General features: G+C 51.3%; 1 protein-coding gene across 1 annotated transcript in view; it reads left to right on the top strand.

Moving 5' to 3' along the window:
- The first annotated feature begins 12,558 nt into the window (after positions 1-12,558).
- Positions 12,559-23,470, top strand: part of CD9 (CD9 molecule) — a 39,309-nt gene continuing 28,397 nt past the window's right edge. Inside the window, exon 1 of the mRNA XM_023232399.2 lies at positions 12,559-12,801. Within this exon, the coding sequence (XP_023088167.2) occupies positions 12,736-12,801 (66 nt within the window). The 5' untranslated portion in view covers positions 12,559-12,735. The remainder of the gene's footprint in view (positions 12,802-23,470) is intronic.

Below are 23,470 nucleotides of genomic sequence, written 5' to 3' on the forward strand. Positions count from 1 at the left end.
AAATGCAAACTAACAGGCTGGGTGCACTGACTCATGCCTATAATCCCAGCACTTTGGGAGGCTGAGGCGGGAGGATTGCCTGAGGACGGGAGTTCGAGACCAACCTGACCAACATGAGGAAACCAGTCTCTGCTAAAAATACAAAAACTAGCTAGGCATGGTGGCAGGTGCCTGTAATCCCAGCTACTCAGGAGGCTAAGGCAGGACAATCACTTGAACCTGGGAGGCAGAGGTTGCAGTGAGCCAAGGTCATGTCACTGTGTACTCCAGCCTGGGCAACAGCGAGACTCCATGTCAAAAAAAAAAAAAAAAAAAAAATTACAAAATACAAAATGCAATGTGGAAACTTGGATTGGATTCTGGAACAGAAAAAGGACATCAGTGGAAAAACTGATGAAATCTAAATAAAGTCTACAGTCTAGTTAATAGTATTGTACCAATGTTAATTTCTCAGTTTTGAAAAATATACTATGATTATATAAGACGTTAACATTAGAAGGAATCTGCACTATCTTTGCAACTTTTTGAAAACTAAAATTATTCCAAAATTAAAAGTTTATTAAGAAAGAGGGTTGGCAAGAAGTGGAGATTGCAGTGAACTAAGATCATGCCACTGCACTCCAGCCTGGGTGACAGAGGGAGACGAAAGAAAGGAAAGAAAGAGGAAGAGAGAAAGAAAGAAAAAGGAAGGACAGAAGGAAGGCAGGAAGGAAGGCAGGAAGGCAGGAGGGAGGGAGGGAAGGAGGGAAAGAAGGAAGGAAGGAAGGGAGGGAGGGAGGGGGAGGGAGGGAGGGAGGGAGGGAGGGGAAGGAAAGGAGGGAGGGAAAGAAAGAGGGTTACAGTTATTTAGGGAAGTAGAGCTGTTAACAGCTAGAGCAGGCCAGGCACAGTGACTCACACCTACAATCCCAACACTTCAGGAGGCCAAGGCGGACAGATCCCTTGAGTCCAGGAGCTGGAGACTAACCTGGGCAACATGGTAAAACCTCATCTCCACAAAATATACAAAAATTGGCTGGGGGTGGTGGCGTACACCTGTAGTCCCAGATACTTAGGAGGCTGAAATGGGAGTATCGTTTGAGTCTGTGAGATCGAGGCTGCAGTGAGCCATGATCTCGCCACTGCACTCCAGCCTAGGTGACACAGTGAGACCCTGTCTCAAAAATAAACAAATAAAATAAAACCAGCTAGAGCATATGAGGTGCCAGAATGGGAAGTCAGGTGCTGAATGTCAGCAGAGGCTGGTTTACAAAGGCCTGTGCCACACAATGAGGTTCAGACGTCCTTTGTCTTTAGGCAGTGACTCCACGGCAATATTCTCCCTCTCTGAACCCTTCCCACAGGCCACAGGTAGACATTAGTGACAGCTTCTTACCTTCCCTGTATTTTACCTGCCCATGTTTACCTGAACCTACACAGGAAAGTCCCAGCTCTTATACACACGCACACTGTCCCTCTAGGGGGACCTTTGTCCCACCCACCCCGATACAGCTGAGAGAGACAGAGACCCTGCATCCACGTGCTTATAGTTTCAGGAGCATCAGCCAAACATTGCATGAGACACCAAGAAACTGTCAGCAAGATAGATTCAGCAACTTCGGTTGCCCTTTGATATGAATAGAACCTTCTCAGGAGCAGCTCGGGCTAAGCTGTGTGGAAATGGGAAGCAGGCACAGAGCTGAGCCCAGCAGCCCCCAGCACTGCCCTGTCCCCACCCGTGTCTTGCTATGGCTGCCTGGTCAGCCCTGCTGTCAGATATCTGAACCCCTGCAACTCCTCACTCCCCTAACTCTTCCTCACCCTGTTACCATCTAATGATTGGCGTCCACCGCATCCTATATCCCCAGTTAGGAGGTGAGTTTCTCATGAGCAAAACTAGGGTGTGGCTTATCCTGGGCCCCTCCCACGGCCTAGCACTCAGGTGATCAGTAAATGTGGGGCGAACAGGAAGGACCTAGCATGCTGGGCTAAGACACTCAGAAGACACAGCTGAAAATGCTCATCTGCCAACATTCTCCAAGACTCCAAGCCTTGGGGCTATTTAGCATTTTGTTTTTTTTTTTTTTTTTTTTTTTTTGAGACGGAGTCTCGCTCTGTCGCCCAGGCTGGAGTGCAGTGGCCGGATCTCAGCTCACTGCAAGCTCCGCCTCCTGGGTTCACGCCATTCTCCTGGCCCAGCCTCCCAAGTAGCTGGGACTACAGGCGCCTGCCACCTCGCCTGGCTAGTTTTTTGTATTTTTTTAGTAGAGACGGGGTTTCCCGATATTAGCCAGGATGGTCTTGATCTCCTGACCTCGTGATCCGCCCGTCTCGGCCTTCCAAAGTGCTGGGATTACAGGCTTGAGCCACCGCGCCCGGCCTATTTAGCATTTTGTAACAACCAAGTCCATTATCCCTGTACTCTGAGATTAAAATTGAAAATCAAGTTTGTAAGCACCCTTACAGTTTACAAGCACTTACACATCCAGGATTTCATCTGACTCTCTTACAACAGCAAAGTAGGAGTTTTTATTAAGCCCATTTTGTGGATAAGGAAATGGAGTCTCAGAAAAGCGAAGAGACTTGCTCAGGTCATCTCTGCTCCCAGGTAAGTATGCAGTAGGGCCTGCACCTGTGACTTCTAATGTCAAGCCCCATGCTAATTGCCTACAGCTTCTCTACCCTCTTACGCAGGAAATACCATAAATACACAGCCCCCAAAGTCCCTGCTCCTCCACCTGAACCCAGAACCACCAACCAGAACAGAAGCCAGCAGCCACAGAGTGGAGAGAAGCTGCAGCTGCTACCCACGGGCTGGCATTGCCTATCACTGAGCCAGGGCAGGCTGCTTGGGCACACACCCGCCCATCCCCACCCCTCATGGTGGAGAAAAAGCAGTAATTATCCTCGCTCTGCAGCTGTGGAAAGGGAGCCTCAGAGGAACCAACAAGTACCAGCAAAGGCAGGACCCAACTGCAGGCTCCCCACCTGTCAGCAGTCCTAAGACTCAGAGAGTTGGCTTGCAGGGAGGCACCTTCAAGATGGCACAACTGGGCCGGGTGCGGTGGCTCAAGCCTGTAATCCCAGCACTTTGGGAGGCCAAGATGGGCGGATCACGAGGTCAGGAGATCGAGACCATCCTGGCTAACACGGTGAAACCCCCGTCTCTACTAAAAAATACAAAAAGCTAGCCAGGCGAGGTGGCGGGCGCCTGTAGTCCCAGCTACTCCGGAGGCTGAGGCAGGAGAATGGCGGGAACCCGGCCGGCGGAGCTTGCAGTGAGCTGAGATCCGGCCACTGCACTCCAGCCTGGGCGACAGCCAGACTCCGTCTCAAAAAAAAAAAAAAAAAAAGATGGCACAACTGCTGAGGAGTCATCTGCAGCCCCTTCACCCACCTCTACAGTCAAAGGGCAAAAACGGCAGTGTAGTGCCAGTCCACATTTACCTACCACAGGAAGAAGCAGCTTAGCACCTGGGCTCTGGAGCCAGGCCACCTGGGTTGACGTCCTGGCTCTGCTGCTTCCTAGCAAGAGCAGGAACCGCCTTGGGACTTGGCTTCCCCATTTGTAAGATAAGACTATCAACCTCATAGGGTCATTTGTGGATTGAGTTTATAGAGAGCAGTTAGAACAGCATTAGTTACATCTTATGTACCCATCCAAGTGTTAGTTCTTCAGAGCTACTACATTAAGTGTCTGTTGTACTGTGGGTACAACAGGAGCTGGTAATCTAGCAGAGAGTATTTATTTATTTATTTATTTATTTATTTATTTATTTATTTATTTATTTTGGAGGGAGTCTTGCTCTGTCGCCCAGGCTGCAGTGCAATGGCACCATCTCAGCTCGCTGCAACCTCCGCCTCCTGGGTTCAAGTGATTCTCCTGCCTCAGCCTCCTGAGTAGCTGGGATTACAGGGACCTGCCACCATGCCCAACTTTTTTTTTTTTTTTTTTTTTGAGATGGAGTCTCACTCTGTCACCATGCTGGAGTGCAGTGGCACAATCTCAGCTCAATGCAACCTCTGCCTCCTGGGTTCAAGTGATTCTCCTGCCTCAGCCTCCCAAGTGGCTGGGACTATAGGTGCCTGCCACCATGCCCGGCTAATTTTTTTGTATTTTTAGTAGAGATGGAGTTTCACCATGTTGGCCAGGATGGTCTCGATCTCTTGACCTCATGATCTACCTGCCTCGGCCTCTCAAAGTGCTGGGATTACAGGCATGAGCCACCACCCCTGACCAATCTGTTGTTATTTTTTACTAGAGATGGGGTTTCACTATGTTGGGTAGACTGATCTCGAACTCCTGACCTCAAGTGATCCGCCTGCCTCGGCCTCTCAAAGTGCTGGGATTGCACACATGAGTCACCGTGCCTGGCCAACTTTTTTAAACAGATGCATGAAACCTGAAATTATCACCCAGGACAAATCTTGTAAGAGTCTAGTGGATGATTCAGAAAGAAGTTGCTACAGGAGTGTCCTGAGAGAGAGGATCAGAGCAGACTAGGATGACTGAGGATGCTGGGGAAGGCAGGGTCTGGGCTGGCCTCAGAGATGGGCAGGCTGCTTGCAGGACAGAAAGGAGGAAGTGCCGAGAGCTGGGGCTTCGGAAAGAAGAGGTGGGGACCCACGCATAGAGCTGGGGATGCATGTGGTATTCCAAAAGAGTGAACAGAATTGGAATCAGAGGGCCTGTATGATGATTTTAGAATTGAGACATCGTCTTTTCATACATTCAATAAATATTTATTGTGCACCTACTGTATGTCAGGCACTGTTCAAAGCCCTTGGGACACATAGAGAACAAAACAGCCATGTGGATTTTACATTCTAGCTGGAGGAGGCAGATAAATAGCTATGCACATACCAAGAAAACATTCTCCTCTGTGAGAAAGGAAGTGATAGGGGAACATTGTTTTTTTTGCTGTTTTTTTTTTTGAGATGGAGTCTTGCTTTGTGGCCCAGGCTGGAGTGCAGTGGCGCGATCTCAGTTCACTGAAAGTTCCGCCTCCCAGGTTCACGCCATTCTCCTGCCTCAGCCTCCGGAGTAGCTGGGACTACAGGCGCCCGCCACCTCGCCCGGCTAGTTTTTTGTATTTTTTAGTAGAGACGGGGTTTCACCATGTTAGCCAGGATGGTCTCAATCGCCTGACCTCGTGATCTGCCCGTCTCGGCCTCCCAAAGTGCTGGGATTACAGGCTTGAGCCACCGCGCCCGGCCAGGAACGTTGTTTAGAAGCAGAACAGGGTAAGGGGAGTTGGGAGATCTTTGAGCAGGAAAGAGTAAAGCTGAGCCTCAGAAGTCTGATGATAGGATGATATTAAATATTGCTTATTTAGGGCCGGGTGTGGTGGCTCACGCTTGTAATCCCGGCACTTTGGGAGGCCGAGATGGGCGGATCACGAGGTCAGGAGATGGAGACCATCCTGGCTAACACGGTAAAACCCCATCTCTACTAAAAATACAAAAAATTAGCCGGGTGTGGTGGCGGGTGCCTGTACTCCCAGCTACTCGGGAGGCTGAGGCAGGAGAATGGCGTGAACCCGGGAAGCGGAGCTTGCAGTGAGCCGAGATCTGGCCACTGCACTCCAGCCTGGGCGACAGAGCGAGACTCCGCCTCAGTAAATAAATAAATAAATAAATATTGCTTATTTAGAATTGCTCTGTGCTGGCCCCCAATCCGCATATACTAAGGAGGACGGACCCTGAGAGCCATGATTTGTTTTGCTGAGCAGGGCGAGGGGAGGTGGGGATACAAACTGAAAATGCCAAGTTTAGAGCTAAACTGCTCCACACAGACATGTGCAGAGGACATCCACAAGGCAGGGGCTGGCTGAGGCTGGGCTGGGGGGCAGATGACAGGGGTGGCTGCCACCGATTGGACGTTTGAGAAGAGCTATCCAGAGGGATTCTTAGAATGGGATTCTTAGAACATCCCTCTGGCATGTGAGAGGGAACCCTTCATCCACCTATCCGTGAAACCTTCATAAAATCCACACTTGACACAGGCGGTTTCCAGGTTGAGTGTGTGTGTGCTTAATGCGAGGAAAAGCAGCGACAGGTGAGAGCAGGGCAGCCCACCCCCAAGGATGCGTGCGGCAAGACTCTCTGGGTCCAATGTTGCGTGCATCCTGGGCAGGTGAACAGCAGCAAGGCAGGGCAAGGGTAGAACAGCCGTTTGGGATGCAGATGAGCTTCAAGGATGCAGCCCCCATTGCTAGTGGCAGAGCATCAGGGGGAAAGAAAGATCGGGATCCAATCCTGGACTGAAACCAGAAGACCTGAGGTCTGATCTGTGCTCTGCTGCTAGATCCCCACATCCTCCCTTAGCCCTGGTGCCTCCCAGCAATGACGTAAGAACAGCTAAGAAACAAGAACCACGTTCACTAAGCAGCTGTGAGGCCGGGGGGAAGGAGGAGCCCCAGGTGATGGCAGGTGTTGGTGCTGACTGATTAGAGACAGGGAGGGCTCAGGAGAAAGTCATCAGCGAGCCTAGGAAGCCCTCAGAGATTATGAATTCTGATCTTGATGTTTATTTACATTGAGATTACTCTATTTATTTCCTATTGCTTCTGTAACAAATAACCACAACTTTAGTAGCTTAAAGTAACACATATTTACTATTTCACAATTCTAGAGGTCCGAAATTCAAAATGGGTGGGCAGGGCTGTGTTGGATCCTTCTGGTGGCTGCAGGGGAGAATTCGTTTATTTGCCTTCTCCAGCTTCTAGAAGCTGTCCTTGTTCCACAACACACAGCTGTGCATCACTGCGACCTCTGCTTCTGTCATCACATCTCCTTCTCTGGCTCTGACACTTCCACCTGTCTCTTATAGGAACCTTTTGGATTCCATTGGGCCCACTAGGATGGTCCGGGCTATGCCATGGAAAGTGACACATTCACAGTTTTGGGGATTGGACTGTAGGCCTATTTGGAGGGCCATTAGAAGTGGAAATGGGCCAGGCACGGTGTCACAGGCCTGTAATCCCAGCACTTTAAGAGGCTGAGGTGGGCGGATCACTTGGGGCCAGGAGTTCAAGACCAGCCTGGCCAACATGACGAAACCCCATCTCTACTAAAAATATAAAAATTAAGGCCGGGAGCCGTGGCTCACGCCTGTAATCCCAGCACTTTGGGAGGCCGAGGCGGGTAGCTCGCAAGGTCAGGAGTTCAAGACCAGCCTGGCCAATATGGTAAAACCCCGTCTCTACTAAAAATACAAAATTTAGCTGGGCATGGTGGTGTGTCCCAGCTACTTGGGAGGCTGAGGCAGAAGAATCACTTGAACCTGGGAGGCGGAGGTTGCAGTGATTCGAGATCATGCCAGTTCACTCCAGCCTGGGTGACAGAGCAAGACTCCATCTAAAAAAAAAAAAAAAATTAGCCAGGCATGGCGGCACACAATTGTAATCCAAGCTGCTTGGGAGGCTGAGGCAAGAGAATCGCTTCAGCCCAGGGGGTGGAGGTTGTAGTGAGCCAAGATCGAGCCACTGCACTCCAGCCTGGGCAACAGAGCGAGACCTGGTCTCAAAAAAAAAAAAAAAAAAAAAATCTTCAGGCTCTTGGATATCAGGACTTGCATCTACAGAGAGATGAATTACACAGAGAAAATGGTGGGAGGCACAAAAGGGGATGAGTGCTCCAGGAGAGAGCTGAGAGAGTAGGGCAGGGGCCTGAGAAAGCCCCGTGCCCAGCGGTCATTCTGCAGATGTTTGCAGAGGGCCTGCTGTGGGCCAGCAAGGGACTGGGAGCTAGGGAGAGCACAGAAATTAATCAAATGCAAGTGCACCCTGGAGAAGCTCACTACCAAGAAGTGGACACATAAAGGAAGATGATGATGACCAAAGAGTCACACATGAGAGACTCAAACAAGGTAATCCATGGAGAAAAAGACTGCAGTACTCCAGAAAGGCTTCATGAGGTGGTGCATTTGAGCTTAGAAAGAGGAACAGGAGAGAAGCTTCTAGAAGTGAAGGAGGTGCATCAAGATGGCCACTGGTGTGGTGGTTGGAAGGGCCTTGGCGGCCTGTGAGAGCGGGGGTCCTGCCTGTTGCCTTACAAAGCCATTGTCCACAGCTGGAGGGACCCTGGGCGTGGGTGTGACGGCTCATTAGCTCACCTGGCCTCTGCGTGAGGCCAGGTGAGCTAATGAGCTCTCTGCGTCAAATCTTACCACCAGGGGGAGCACAAGAGCCAAAGTGGACCCTGGAGCCTGAACTGGGGTTTCTTTCCCAGAAACAGGAGGCCTTGAGGGAAGGGAGGAAAAGTTTTCCCACTCCAGCACCACAAAGCCTGGAAGGCCTGGCTGCTTCCATGTGATTTCTGACTCAGGGGCTTACCCATATTTTCCTCTTCCAGTTAAGGCAAAACATAATTTTTCCATCGCTCCCTTTCCTGGTTGCCTGTAGGACTAACTGCCTGTAACAAATGCACTGTGGCCCAGAGGTTTACTGTGCCATAGAACGTCGGGAGGAATGAAAGACATCTCCTGATCCAAAATGCTGTGAACCAAAAAGTATCTGAGACAGATCTCAATCAATTTAGAAAGTTTATTTTGCCAGGGTTACAGACGGGCGCCCAGGAGGCAGGTCTGTGCCTTTTGCAAAGATGATTATTTTGAGGGCTTCAATATTTAAAAGGCGGCTGTCCGGGAAAGAGGAAGAAAGTTTTTTTTTAAGGTGTGGGTAGGTAAGAGACAAACGGTTGCATTCTTTTGAGTCTTTGAGCATCCTCTCACTGAATGCACAATTTACATGACGCAGGAGGGTAGAGAAATCGTCACTTACGCTTGTCTAGCACAGTGAATCTGCATTTTTACATTGGAGGAAGCAATCAGATATGCATTTGTCTCAGGTGAGCAGAGGGATGACTTTGAGTTCTGTCCTTTGTTCTGTACCTGTAAAGATAAGCTATCAATTTACATTGTCACGATGAAATTCAACAGAACTGTTTTAGGGCAAATATCACAGGGTCCACAAGAAATTTCCTCGTGGACAAATTGTGAGAGAAGTGCATAGCTTTTTTTTTTTCTCTGTCGCCCAGGCTGGAGTGCAGTGGAGTGATCTGGGCTTACTACAAGCTCCGCCCGCTGGGTTCACGCCATTCTCCTGTCTCAGCCTCCTGAGTAGCTGGGACTACAGGCGCCCGCCACCACGCCTGGCCAATTTTTTTGTATTTTTAGTAGAGATGGGGTTTCTCTGTGTTAGCAAGGATGGTCTCGATCTCCTGACCTCGTGATCCACCTGCCTCGGCCTCCCAAAGTGCTGGGATTACAGGCCTGAGCCACAGCGCCCGGCGAGAAGTGCATAGCTTTTAAAAAAATCTTTGTAGCTATCTTATTTAGGAATGGAAGGCAGGTTTGCCTGTGGCAGTTCCCAGCTTGATTTTTCCCTTTGGCTTATTGATTTTGGGGTCCCCATATTTATTTTCCTTTCACAATACTCTTATACAGGCGAGGAGACTGAGGCCCAGAGAGCAGGCTGCCTAACATAGACCAAAGAGTCAGAACCAAGAGTAGAACTCAGACCCCCTCACTTTAAGTCCAATGCTCTTATCACATAAAAAGGATGCCTTGATTATATGAATGTGGCACTGAACTATATAGGCTGACCCCAATTCTTTCTTCAGTGTAAACAATAATAGCAATGGGAGCAACAGGCAGCATTTCTGTGGCAGGTAGGTTCTAAGGCCTCCCTGTGGATTTCCTCTGCCAACACTCATGTTTACCCTAATAAGTTGTTTCTATTATAAACTTAAATATTTACTGAACTCCTCCCACCAGTACTTGTTAACTTGAAAGAAGGGGGAGATGAGATAAAACCTTTCTTTTCCTAAGACCTGTCTCCCAAGATAGATGGACGCAGGCCCAAAAGGGCAGAATGGAACATTGTCTGTTTTTTGATCTCCTTCCCACCCTCCAGGGTGCTGGAATCGTCCTGGACACGGGTTAGGATGCATAAAGTCAAGCATCACCAAAATTCCTCTGCTTGTCCTCTTGGCATTAGGCGCAGTTTAGGCCCTGCCTCTCCTTCCTTGTCCTCCTTCCTCCCCATCTACCACTATCGGTAGTTTCCCCAGTGCAGCCAGCTGCCTGCTTCTGTGTCTCTGCATATACAGTTCCCTCTGCTCGGAATTCCATCCTCCACCTTGACTACTGACTCCACCTTCCCAAGTCGTCAGCTGCTGCAATGTCCCCTGCTCTGGGAAGTCTCCCGGACTCAGATTGACTTGGGGATATGCCCTGTGCCCCTACTTGTTATTAGCTTCTGCTGCTCTGCCTCTGATCTCTCCCTCCCCTTCCCGCCCTGACACCTCATGGGGTTTTGGCCTGCCCTCTCCAGCCTTTATCCCATTGCCCTGCCTTCATTCACTTCTCTCACCTGAACTACTCCACAGCCTCCTAGCAGATTTGCACCTGGTCCTCAGCTCAACTTTCATCTCCCACTGCTCCCCTCATATTACCTAATTGCATCTCCCGAAATACAACATCTCCATTTTCTGGGTTTTTTTTTTGTTGTTGTTGTTGTTGTTGTTTTTGAGGCAGAGTGACGGAGTCTTGCTCTGTGGCCCAGGCTGGAGTGCAGTGGCGCAGTCTCAGCTTACTGCAAGCTCCACCTCCCGAGTTCACTCCATTCTCCTGCCTCAGCCTCCTGAGTAGCTGGAACTACAGGCACCCGCCACCGCGTCTGGCTAATTTTTTGTATTTTTAGTGGAGACGGGGTTTCACCATGTTAGCCAGGATGGTCTTGATCTCCTGATCTTGTGATCCGCCCACCTCGGCCTCCCAAAGTGCTGGGATTGCAGGCGTGAGCCACCGCGCCCTGCCAACATCTCCATTTTCCATGCAATCCCCTAAAGCACTGAGCCAAGGACTGGAGATGCCTACAATGGTCCTGGTCCTCAAGGGGCTTCCTACCTGCCCCTCCGGCCTTCCCCCACCCAACTACCTAGAACACAAGCAGAGAACCTATGAAAACACAGCAGATCCAACCATTCCCCTGCTTGAACCCTTCGGTGGCCCCTAATGCTCAGAGTGCAAAGTCCAGGAGCACAAGGCGCTTTCTCACCTCCCCACAAACCTCCCGTGACAGCCCCTGCGCCAGCCTTTGCCCAGGATTCTCCCTTGGCAGCAACTTTCCCTGTGGTTCTGCAGCATCACTTCCCAGTCTGGGTCAGAGGCCTCTCCTTAGCCTCTCAGCCCCCAAGCCTCTCTCTGTAACTGCACCTGTCACCCTCAAACCATCGTCTGGCTGCCTGTCTCCTCCCACACTGGACCCTGAGCAGAAACAAGGGCTAATCCATTTTTTTCAGCTCCTACCCCTAATGAAATACCCTAAGAGATACTGAAAAATGTTTTTGAATCAATGAGACAAGTCTAATGATAATAAACAGGAAAATAACAGCAATGTGCTAACAGTGGCTGTTTCTGATGAGCAGAATTTTGAGTTCTGTTCCTTTTTTACTTCTTGGTATTTCGGTTGTTTCTGTAATGACTATATCTTGCTTTTGCAATAATAAAGGACGCTAAAGGAAACTTCATTTTGAAAATAATACAAAGGGATTCTGGGACTTCAAAGGAAGGGGACTCTCCTCGTCCACTCCAGAGAATCAGGAAAGTAGTGTTTAAAACCCGCAGAATTCCTACAAGTGACGTGGGGAGGGCCGGCCAGCCAGCCAGCCAGGGCGCATGCTGGCCAGAGAGTGAGGTGGGCTCTGGGTCCGGGAGAAGTCAGCTCAGTGCTCTGCACAGGGCCTTGAAGGCAGGACGAGGAATTTCGACTTAGGTCCTTGAATCTGGAGAGCTACAGAAAGTTTGCGAGCTGAAGAGAAGCGCTCCGAGCTTGGCATCTGGAGCAGTCCAAGGCAGCAGCGAACACGTCCAAAGACGCAGGAGAGAGGGTGCGGGAGTAGGGAGAAAACAAGCCGTTTACAAACCCTTTTCCCCTCTGGGGCAACTAAACCTCAAGTGCAGGAAGCGCGTGGGGACTGCCCAGCCCTCAGCTGTGTTATTATTCGGTGATAGGTACTTGCTAATTACTTCCAAAAGCCTCCACCTGTCATCCCACCCTGACTGCGAGCTTCTAATTCCTCCCACCCCACAGGCTGTGAAAAAGTATGGCCAGCGAGCGAAGGTTTGCAAGGAGACAGCCGAGGGCGAAATTAAGCCAGGTGGCTTCCCTTTAAATCCTCGCAAAGCAGAAGGGCCCCTCATTCCGGCAGCAGGCCTTGGCCAAGGGGCCTTTAGCCCAGACGACCCGGGGAGAGAGTCTCCCAAAGTAGAGAGCCGGGTCGGGCGCCCAGACCCAACGCGGGGGAACCGGAAGGGCGAGGCCTCCACAGAAGTCCGCGGTAAAAGTGGCGGGGAGTGGCTGCCTGCAAAGACCCCAAGACGGCTGGAAGGAGGAGGGGGTGGCGGGTGGGGGTTAGGGCGACTAGGCGGGGAAACAGGGAGAGGGTCGGGCTCCGAGGGGCAGCTGGGGCCGAGGCACGCGGGACCTGGGCGGGGGCAGGGGGCGGGGTGCGGCCCGGGCGGGGCCGATGGGGCGGGAGGCGTGGCCGGCGGGGGGCGTTGGGGCGGCTTTTCCCGGCACATGCGCACCGCAGCGGGCGCGCGCCCTAAGGAGTGGCACTTTTTAAAAGTGCAGCCGGAGATCAGCCCACAGCCGCCTGTATCTGTGTCCAGCCCGGGTCCCGCCTGTCCCAGCTGCGTGCGCCCCTCAGTCCCGCACCCGTTCGACCCAGGCTAAGTTAGCCCTCACCATGCCGGTCAAAGGAGGCACCAAGTGCATCAAATACCTGCTGTTCGGATTTAACTTCATCTTCTGGGTGAGTGAGCGCGACTGCCGCACGCTCCACTCAGGGGCCACCTGTTCGCGGACCCCGGACACTGGCCGCGGGTGCTGGCAGCTGGCACTGCCTGCACCGGGCGGGAAGAGAGAGGGCCTGCGGCTGCCAGCTGGCTCCAAGGCCGGGTCCAGAGCCGGGCGGGACGGCCGCGACGGGCGCATTCGGGTGGGGGCTCATCACCGCCCAGCCGGCGTGGGGAGCCGGGCCCTTCTGGGATGGGGCGTGCGGGCGGGTCCTGAGCCCTTTTCCTCGCCTAGGATTTGAGCTGGGCTGTGTGTCTGCTCCCAGCCCAAGCCCCTCCAAGTGCCAGAGGGGAAGGCAGGGAGAAGCGGAGCACCCCACTTTGGGCCAAGGAGGACGGTGGTGAGCAGTGTGGCTCGTGGTCGGGTGGGGTCTCCCAGGTAGTAGGGGGCGCGAGGAAGGGAGGGTGCGGGCACGGCGAGAGCTCAGCCAAGAGCTGCTCTCACTTTTACACAGGAGCGGAAGGGGTGCCTTGGCCGCGGGTCCGGCCCCGGGACCCAGTCCCTGAGAGTCGGGGGCCCCTCCACCCTTGAGGAGGAACCTCGCAGGTCCCGGTTCCCTCAGACTTTGATTCTGAACCACCGTGAGAGCGCCAAACTCCCTGGAAGCTACTGAAAGACTAGCTTGTCTTGATTTCTTTCAAGGATGATAAGTATCTTCACTGGAGAGAACTCTGGGAGTTGGGGAGAGGAGAGGGCAGATACCGATCTGCGCCTCTAGTGGGATGAGTCCTGTGTGTGCATTTCCGGGAGAGATCAGGTGCCAGCCAGCTGCCCGCCCAGGACAGCCTTGGCCTTGCCCCCTCCCCTCCCCGCCAGCCCAGGCGGCCCACCCAAGGCCAGGCAGGGCGCAGAGCGGTCGTTCATCTGGAGAGGCCAACGGGGCCAGGAGCTCCAGGGACAGCCACTGCAGGCCACTCAGCCTCTACAAATGGGAAGGCTGAGAGAGGTGACAGAAGCAAGGAATAGGAAACTTTTGTGTCCTTGTTTCTATAGCCACATTCCCTACACACGCATGACGATACTTGCCCCTCTGCAGGCAGGAAGATAGTCTCTGTGCCACTCTCAAGATGGATGTAGAAACAGGTGCATGCCACCAGAGTCTTGTAACAAAAAAAGTGCACTTGGCCAGGCACAGTGGCTCATGCCTGTAATCCCAGCACTTTGGGAGGCTGAGGCAGGAGGATCGCTTTCTTCCAGGTTCAAGACCAGCCTGAGTAACATAGTGTATTAGACCCCATCTCTACAAAACATAAACAATTAGCTGGGCGTGTTGGCATGCACCTGTGGTCCCAGCTACTTAGGAGGCTGAGATGAGAGGATCACTTGAACCTGGGAAGTCAAAGCTACAGTGAGTCATGATTGTACCACTGCATTTAGCCTGGGTGATAGAGTGAGCCCGGTCTCAAAAAAAAAAAAAAAAAAAAAAAAAAAAAAGAAAGTGTACTTACTCCCCTGGAGCTGGTCACTGAGGTCCCCACAAGCCTCCTTAGGGAAATCTCCTAAGATTTGCTCCTCCCCAGAGCTGAAGGGGTGGTCGAACAGATTTTCCAATTTGCAGAGATTGACCTCTCCTTCATCAGTCACCATAACACACGCCCTAGTAAGAACAGCATGTAGGTGTGCTCCTGCCCAACCCTTGACTTGCTTTAAGAAGACCCTGCCGGCCATGGGCAGCCCTCTCCTCCTGTGTTGCCACCCACCCCAGCAACCAGCCAGCTGCCACGCTTAGCTTCTTCCTTTCACCAATTCCTGGCAGCAGAAACGTATGTGGGAAGGCAGCTGGCCTCGCCCACCCCTGACCTTTGGGAGTTTTCCTCTCCCCTCCCAGGTACAGTTTCTCCCTGCCTTAGTTGGTTAGCTGTCTGCCTAGACTGCATCCAGGTCTGGGACTGCAGGGAAACACAGACTGCCACCGTGTGCCTCCCTACCCCCATCTGCCCCATGGCATATGCAGGAAGCTGATGCGAGGCTCCCACGGCCCGTGATGTCTACTCTGTCTGGCCTGCTGGCCTGCAATCTGTCCATACTGTCCTCAGCCTGCCACCCCACTCGTATTCAGAGCCCCCTACCCCTGGCCCCGGCCTAGGTGCAGCTGATGAGCTATGTAGTCTGAAACAGAAATCACTCACACTGGAAATGTTTGGAATGACTTTTGAAGATGGTGCAGTCCAGCCCTCTTATTCATAGTGAGGCAGCAGAGGAAGAGAGATGGGGTGATTTGCCCAGGATCACAGAGACAGAGCCGGTATTACAACTCCTGGGGCCTCTACTTCTGTCCTCTTCGATCTTCATCAGAAGCAGGAAGGTGGGCAGTAGCTATGCTTTCCTGAATTACTGCTCATTTGTCCGGTATCTGGGTCCCTATGGAGATGAAGCCCTCATCCCTAGGAGATGATGTAATGAAAAGGAAGACTGTGGTCGGTCCACTTGTGCAGAGTCTTAGTCTTTAGAGCCTTTCTTGTTCTAGCCCCATGATGTAGCCAAGAGCAGGAAGCATTGTCCTCACTGTACTAACGATCAGGAAACTATTTCCCAGGGAGGTTAGGTGACTTATCCGAGATGACGGGGCAGGGTGGTCTCAGAACTAGGTTACTTCACCCGACTGGGTTTGGCTGCTGAGTGGGAACAGGAGAAGGGTGGAATGAAGCTCCCAAAACTCTCTTAAGGAAAACTGTAACACAAGGGAACTGCTTGGGTGATTATATTGTCACCACATCCGTTTCTCTCTTGAGACCAGACATTTATAAACTTGGCATTTGGAAGCTGATGTGGGCCTTGAAAAGCAGGAATTGTGAGGCCAGTGCCCAGCGGTGCTTCACAACACAGAGGATGCTGAGAAGGGGTGTCCAGCAGGCATCCAGAGAGAGGCCAGCCTCAGTAGAGTAGGATGGTTCTTGGGGGGCTGTGCCTCTTCCCTGGCCTGATCTCATCCCCGTGGATCACTCCCTGATGGCCAGTTCTGCACAGCCTGCCCTTCCCAGGTCTGATGGCCACAGCCAACCAGCAGATCAGTTTGTTCTTCCAGCGCCTCCAGAACCAGCCCTCCTAGCTCTATTTTGGTTGTTTCTACATTTCCTTCAGACCTCTGTGCCCGCCCGCCCACCCCCCAAAAACCAGTTGAGAGGGAAAACATCTTGCTGATGTCCATGTGGTAGACAATACAAGTATTTATCTCCAGCTGAAATGGGGAGCCAAGGTTAGGGCCAGTCCAGTCTAACACTTGCATGTCTGCCCTCTTTCTGGTCAGACAAGGGGGGAGGAACTCCTTAGGGCAAAAGAAGGAAAGGTTTGGCTGTACAGAGAGAGCCCAGTCCCCTCCCCACCTCCCTCAGCCCCTTTGCTTACCGTCTCTCACCCCTCACTCCCTAATGGAAATAGCAGTGCGGGGCTGGGGGTCTCTTTCCAAGAAACCATATCCCCTGGACCTAGGGGAGGCTAGTGCGAAACACAGAGACCTAAACTGGGAATTCAAAGACCTGGATGTGAGTCCAGCTCTGTCCTCAACTCACTTTGAAACCTTGGGCTGGTCACTTCTGTGCTCTAAGCCTCAGTTTCCTCATCTGTAAAACAATGGCTTGGAACAGATGGTCTCAAAAGGTCCTTTCAGGCTCAGTCTACGAACGCAGCGCCCCTCCCCACACCACATGCAGCAACAGGACTTTCCCACACACCCAAAATAGGAACCAGTGTTGGGTACAATGCATGCTATGTTGGTGATGGTCACACTAAAAGCTCAGACCTCACCGCTATGTAGCAATGCTACATTCGTGTCCCCTAAATCTATAAATAATAATATAAACAAAATACAAGTCATGAATTGGAAATGGAAGATGGATACCAAGGCTTGTCCTCAGAATTCAGCTTTTCTTGGCCTTTACCTCTGGAGCAAGAGCCCAGCTGTTGCTTCTCTTTTCTCTTACCACTCAGTTCCCTCTCCTGGCTGGGGTCTCTCTCTGAGGGAGTTCTGTGTTCATTGCCCATATTCGTTAGTACGTAGCCTAGTGGTCAAAGCACCAATCCTGGGTTACGTGTCTCATCACCAGATAGGACTGGTGACCACCGCACAGGGTTGCTGTGAGAGTTAGATGGGGAATGTGTGTAGTGCACTTAGCATAGTAGATTGCACTAGACGCGTCTTCCAATGGTAGCTCTTGTTACTCACTAGTGGAGAGTGGATTGGGGCCCTGGGGAGGGTGGGAGCAGTTCTCTAGTGTGGAAGTCTAAACCACAAGTGTGGCCAGGAGGACCCTCAGCATCCACACACCGGCCTCCTTGCCTCTTCCTGTATCAGCGCCAGCTTTTGTCCTGTACATCAAAACCCCGACTCCATTTCATGGGTTGCTACTGCTCATCTGGCTACGGGGAGGCCCTGCTTCTGAAGATAAAATCGCATGTCAGAGAAACCCTAAGGATCAGGATTCTGGATCTGGGCAGGGCTTGGACAAGTTGGGTGGCAGCGGCAAAAGCCCTTCCCCATGGTCTGCCTTTTCCCCCAGAAGCAAGTTCCTGGGACTGTTGCATAAAATGGCTCCCACCTCCAGTGCCCAGACAGCCTGCGCTGGGGCGAAGCTGGCAGGCTTGGGGAGAGGTGAGCTGAGGCCAGGTGTCTGCATCCTTTGCCCAGAATTTTGATGGTCTCTCCCCTGCACCCACAATGGGTGTGAACCACAAAGACCCGATCTTTTGATGGTGGTAAGGGTTCCTCTGCACATGCTCACACTCAGGGTTTCTGCCCCTTTCTTTTCATCGTGGCCCACAGCACCATTCCAGACCCTGCTCTATTGTGTTCGGAGGAAGCAGCTGCTAGGGCCCTGCCAGTACTGACTCTAGATGAGCTCTCTGCGGCTGCTGGGCTCGCAGATCAGCCTTCTCACCCCTTACACACACGGGTCCTGTGTTTGTTTTGTCTGCTTTTTTTGTTTGTTTGTTTTTGTTTTCCTGTTCTGTTCAATTTTATAAGGAGGCGTAGCGTTTGGACTTGGTTGCAGGGTTGGGTTTGGAACTTAATAATACGTTGGATTTACAAAAGCGCCTCTTCTTTTAAAGAACACGAACCTTGATGGTTCTTGCCTGGGTGTGGTTCTCACCTGGGTGAGCCTGGCTGTGAGGGTAGGGGGCCTGAGGTCACCCCAACCACAGCTTCTGTGGTCCTACTGGCAGCATGTTCTAGACAGACCTGTGTGTGTGGAGCTGGGAAAAGGAGAGTGGAGAAGTTTGAGGAAGCTGCATGTTTATGTTCTGTGTTGCTCCCTCCCCCAGGTTGGGGTCAGCGGGACTTTATTTGGATCTACCTCAGGTCTTTTCAACCAAATCCTTGCAGAAACAGGCTTTACCCTGTGTATACAGAAGAGCCACGACTTCATTGTTAAGAGTCTGAAAATCTGGGTGAAAGCCGGTCAGACCCATGGCCTCAGACAGTGGGAAAAATCCTTTGCAACTAGGAAGGAAATTCAGAAGACAAAAAAGTGTGGGGGGCTGGAGGTCGGGGGCTGGTCTTTCTACATTTCTTTTTTTTTTTTTTGGAGACAGTTCTCACTCTGTCACCCGGGCTGGAGTGCAGTATTAACAATCATGGCTCACTGCAACCTCAACCTCCCAGCTCAGGCGCTCCTCACACCTCAGCCTTCTGAGCTCCTGAGTAGCTGGGACTACAGGCATGTGCCACCACACCCAGCTAACTTTTTAATTTTTTTGTAGAGACAGGATCTCACTATGTTGCCCAGGCTGGTCTCAAACTCCTAGGCTCAAGCGATCCGCCCGCCTTGGCCTCCCAAAATGCTAGGATTACAGGAATGAGCCACTGCGCCTGGCCTACGTTTCTTAAATATGTTTTAAGGCCTGACTGCAGATTGCTCGCCTGTTTTATTCCACGGAAAAAGTCATGCTGGTCCAGGGACATTCTCATTTTCCATCAAGCGATGGCATGCAGCCGTAGAAAGCAACATCCTGTCTGCAGATGAGATAACTGTTTTTGAGATAATTTTATAATAATTATATCTATCTGGTAATTTCCTTCCCCCCACCCCTCCAAAAATACTTAGTTGTGGATAGTTTTTACGTACTATATCCTGTCATCCTAGGCTAGTACATCTTAACCTTTTTAGGGAAATTCCTTTTTGGGAATTCCTTGGAATCAGTACAACCTGCCTCCAGAAAAATGGTATGTCTGTTACTGGAGGCCCGTAGACATCCTTTTTTTTTTTTTTAATTCTTTTTCTCTGTTGCCCAGGCCGGAGTATGGTGGCACCATCATAGCTCACTGCAGCCTCAAGCTCCTGGGCTTTACACAATCCCGGCCTCAGCCTCTCAAGTAGCTGGGGCTACAGCACACACCACTATACCCGGCTAATTTTTTTGTAGAGAGAGAGTCTCTCTATGTCGCCCAAGCTGGTCTTGAACTCCTGGTCTCAGGCAGCCCTTCAGCCTCAGGACTCCCAAAGCACTGGGATCATAAATGTGAGCCACCATGCCCAGCCTGAACTCACGCTATAAACACTCTCTATTGGTTTTTCTCCTTCAGTTTCCAGACAACCCCTGCTCTGTCCTGAGTCCCGTATTTCAGCCCTAAGAAGCAGGTTGCCTCACCGTTCCCTGGGGGCTGCAATGGGGGCATAACAGGGGACTTTGTGAAAGGCATGAGAAACCCTAAATTCCCTGGTAATCCAGTGCAGCTCAGATGGGACTGCTGGCCTCCCACCCATCCGTCTGACCCTCAGCTTAATCATTGCCCAAGGAGTGGTTTTCGCTCTCGGTTAGTTTAATGAGTACTCTGTATTTCTAGTCCACACGAAAAATGCAACTTTATGATCCTCCAGCCAGGTTAGGCCTCTTCGCTTAGCTTTTTCCATAGCTTGGTGCTTCGTCTTTGTTCAGGAAGCGTGGAGGTCCGTCTCTCTTCTCCTTCCCTCCAAATGCAGATGGAAAGGCTTGTCCTCTGAGGACTTTAAGAAAGGAGGAATGTCTCAGGAGGGATCAATTGGGGAGCTAGACTCCCGAGGAGTTGAGAAGCAGCCTGGTTGAGTAACTGGGAAAGGCAAAGCAGCCTGACTTGGAAAGGGGCCCATGTTAATGTGATTCCAGAGAAGGTCCCTGTGGAGAGAAGTTTGGGAACTACTGACTTGGAGAAAAATCAGAAACCAGGGTCTTAAGGGCCCTTCCTGTTCAATCCTTTTGCCAGGCATTGTGCCCACGGGAAGAAATAGTGGCTCCTGTGAGCTCTGTTAGAGAAGTAACCCTTCAGGCCAGGCGCGGTGGCTCACACCTGTAATCCCAACACTTTGGGAGGCCGAGGCGGGCGGATCACCTGAGGTCGGGAGTTTGAGACCAGCCTGGCCAACATGGAGAAACCCCGTCTCTACTAAAAATACAAAATTAGCCAGGCATGGGGGCGTGCGCCTATAGTCCCAGCTACTGGGGAGGCTGAGGCAGGAGAATCGCTTGAACCCAGGAGGTGGAGGTTGCGGTGAGTTGAGATTGTGCCATTGCACTCCAGCCTGGATGACAAGAGCGAAACTCAATCTCAAAAAAAAAAAAAAAAAAAGAAAAGAAAAGAAACCCTTCAGAGCTTACCCAATACACATCCAAGTTTCCAGTGAACACCCCTGGGCAGGCCAAGCAGCTGGTGCCTCCTGCCAAGTCTCCACCTCGCAACCGAGCTTCACAGCTTCAGGTGCCAGTCCCTTGCTGACACTCCTAGTCTGAGCTGTGTGTTATCATCCAAGCGCAGAAACAACACCACACATGGGCATAGGAGAAGATCCTTGACTGAGGCTAAAAATACCATAATAAGGCAGTTTTATTAATTACAAATTTATTAATTCAAAACCTATACTAGGATTTTAGGGTTTTTTTTTTTTTTTTTGAGATGGAGTCTCTCTCTGTCACGCAGGCTGGAGTGCAGTGGCGCAATCTCGGCTCACTGCAAGCTCCGCCTCCCAGGTTCACTCCATTCTCCCGCCTCAGCCTCCCAAGTAGCTGGGACTACAGGCACCCGCCACCACACCCAGCTAATTTTTTGTATTTTTAGTAGAGACAGGGTTTCACCGTGTTAGCCAGGATGGTCTCGATCTCCTGACCTCATGATCTGCCTGCCTAGGCCTCCCAAGTGCTGGGAGTCACCGCGCCCAGCCTGTTTTGTTTTGTGAGATGGAATTCGCTCTTGTCACCCAGGCTGGAGTGTAATGGCGCCATCTCAGCTCACCACAACCTCCGCCTTCTGGGTTCAAGCGATTCTCCTGCCTCAGCCTCCTGAGTAGCAGGGATTACAGGCGCCTACCACCACACCTAGCTAATTTTGTATTTTTGGTAGAGACGGGGTTTCTCCATGTTGAACAGGCTGGTCTCGAACTCCTGACTTCAGGTGATCCACCCGCCTCGGCCTCCCAAAGTGTTGGGATTATGGGCGTGTAGTTTAATTTCTTTTAAATCTAAGTTGATTGAGTCTATAGTATAATAATATAGTGTACTGATTTATTAAAACTCTAGATGAAAAGATCAGCAAAATCATAGTATTTGTGAACTCATTCTTGCTTTTTTTGTCGTTTGTTTGTTTGTTTTTTTTGAGACAGAGTCTCACTCTGTCATCCAGGCTGGAGTGCAGTGGCATGATCTTGGCTCACTGCAACCTCCGCCTCCCAGGTTCAAGTGATTCTCCTGCCTCAGCCTCCCGAGTAGCTGGGACTACAGGCATGAGCCACCACGTCCGGCTAATTTTTGTATTTTTAGTAGAGACAGGGTTTCACCATGTTGACCAGGCTGGTCTTGAACTCCTCACCTCAGGTGATCCACCCACCTCTGCCTCCCAAAGTGCTGGGATTACAGGACTTTGTGAGCCACTGCACCAGGCTCATCGTAGCTTTTCAAGTCAATAGAAGTCTGGTGTTTGCATCCACGTCACGTCTTCCCTTCTAGGTGGGCAGTTGTGGTGCACTAGTGTGCATACACACCCCAGATTCATGCCCAACTCCATTGGATATTTTCCAGGTGGGGAGTCGTCCATACCTCCCTCAGCCGCCCCATTCCTAGACACAGGAAGCCCTTCCCACTAAGACATATTCCTCCTGCTCTCCGTGGTGCAATGTAAACATCTTCTTTCTCGCGACGTGGGGCTGTGGATTTAAATTTATTACTGTTAAGCTCAGATGTTTTAAAGCTTCCTGTCTACAAGCCTGAGAAAATCTCTTCATACTCTCCTTTCCTCCACTCTAGACAAAGTGTAGCCCTGGCTCCCTAAGGCATACAACCCTTTAGAGACCCAGACTGCTAATTTCTTCCTTTTCTTTTCTTTTTTTTTTTTTTGAGATGGAGTCTCGTTCTGTTGCGCAGGCTGGATGGAGTGCAGCGGCACAATCTCGGCTCACTGCAACCTCTGCCTCCTGGGTTCAAGCGATTCTCGTGCCTCAGCCTCTCGAGTAGCTGGGATAACAAGCATGTACCACCATGCCTAGTTAATTTTTGTATTGTTAGTAGAGATGGGGATTCGCCACGTTGACCAGGCTGGTCTCAAACTGCTGACCTCAGGTGATATGCCCACCTCAGCCTTCCAAAGTGCTGGAATTACAGGCCTGAGCCACTGGCGCCCAGCTGGGACCGCTCATTTCAAATAGAAATTAGATTCTTTTCCAGGATGAGGAGGGACACTTTGGCCTTCTTTGTCATGGGAAGCTGTCGCTCTCCTCTAGGACTCCGGGGTGTGTCTTGAGAGCTCAGGGCTATAACACAGAGACCTGTGCTGATGTCATCTTGTTCCTCTGCCCTTTGCTGGCAGGATGGTTCTGGGGAAGGGCAGAGGCTCCGGGTCCCGCTCTGGGGCTGTTTCCACGGGGTTTGGAAGGACCATGGCCACTGAACGGGCTGCGGCCCCGTCTATGGACGCAATGCCAATAGGCAGCTGCAACAGTGCAGCCGGGGGAGAGGAGGGTGTGCGAGTTACCCTGGAGAGTCCTTTCCCAGAGCGCTGCCTCTGTCCACGCTGACTAGATGACCAGTAGAACCAAGGGTGTGGCTGAAGCTCTCAGGCCAAAACCCAGGGAGAGGAAGCACCAGCTGTTTTTTTAGACTCTGTTCATTGAGCACCCACTCCCCCCACCGACCCCGAGTGAGGCCAGGTGTAGGTGGCACCTCCAGCCCAGGTGGCCACTGCAGCTGCCTTGCTATCGGGGAGGAGGCGAGCATCTGCAGGCTGCCTTCCTTCCTGTGCAGATGGACTCCCTTGGGGCCTTTAAAGATGGAAAACACCACTTTGAAATGGGATTAGATATGAATGGGGGGAGAATGGGCAAAAGGGAAAAATTCTGGCTTCAGAATAGAAGAAATGGATCAAAAACACAAACAGCTTAACAAAGTAATTAAGAATGTGGGCTCTGCAGTCAGACCATTCTGGGTTCAAGTTCTAACTCTGCCACTTACATTCTGGGTTCACGTTCTAACTCTGCCACTTACTTGCCCTGTGATCTCAGTTCAGCAGGGCAGTTTAACTTTTGTGCCCCAGTTTTTTTCATCTAAAAAATAGAAGATACTATTACCTACTTGGCGGGCCTATTGTGAAAATTAAGTAGTTCCAGGGAAGTACTTAGGGTGGGGTGTGGAACATAGATAGCAAATATTTGAGTGTTTGCTGCTAGTAA

The sequence above is a fragment of the Piliocolobus tephrosceles genome, chromosome 10, assembly GCF_002776525.5.
Source record: "Piliocolobus tephrosceles isolate RC106 chromosome 10, ASM277652v3, whole genome shotgun sequence".
In the NCBI taxonomy this organism is placed as follows: domain Eukaryota; kingdom Metazoa; phylum Chordata; class Mammalia; order Primates; family Cercopithecidae; genus Piliocolobus; species Piliocolobus tephrosceles.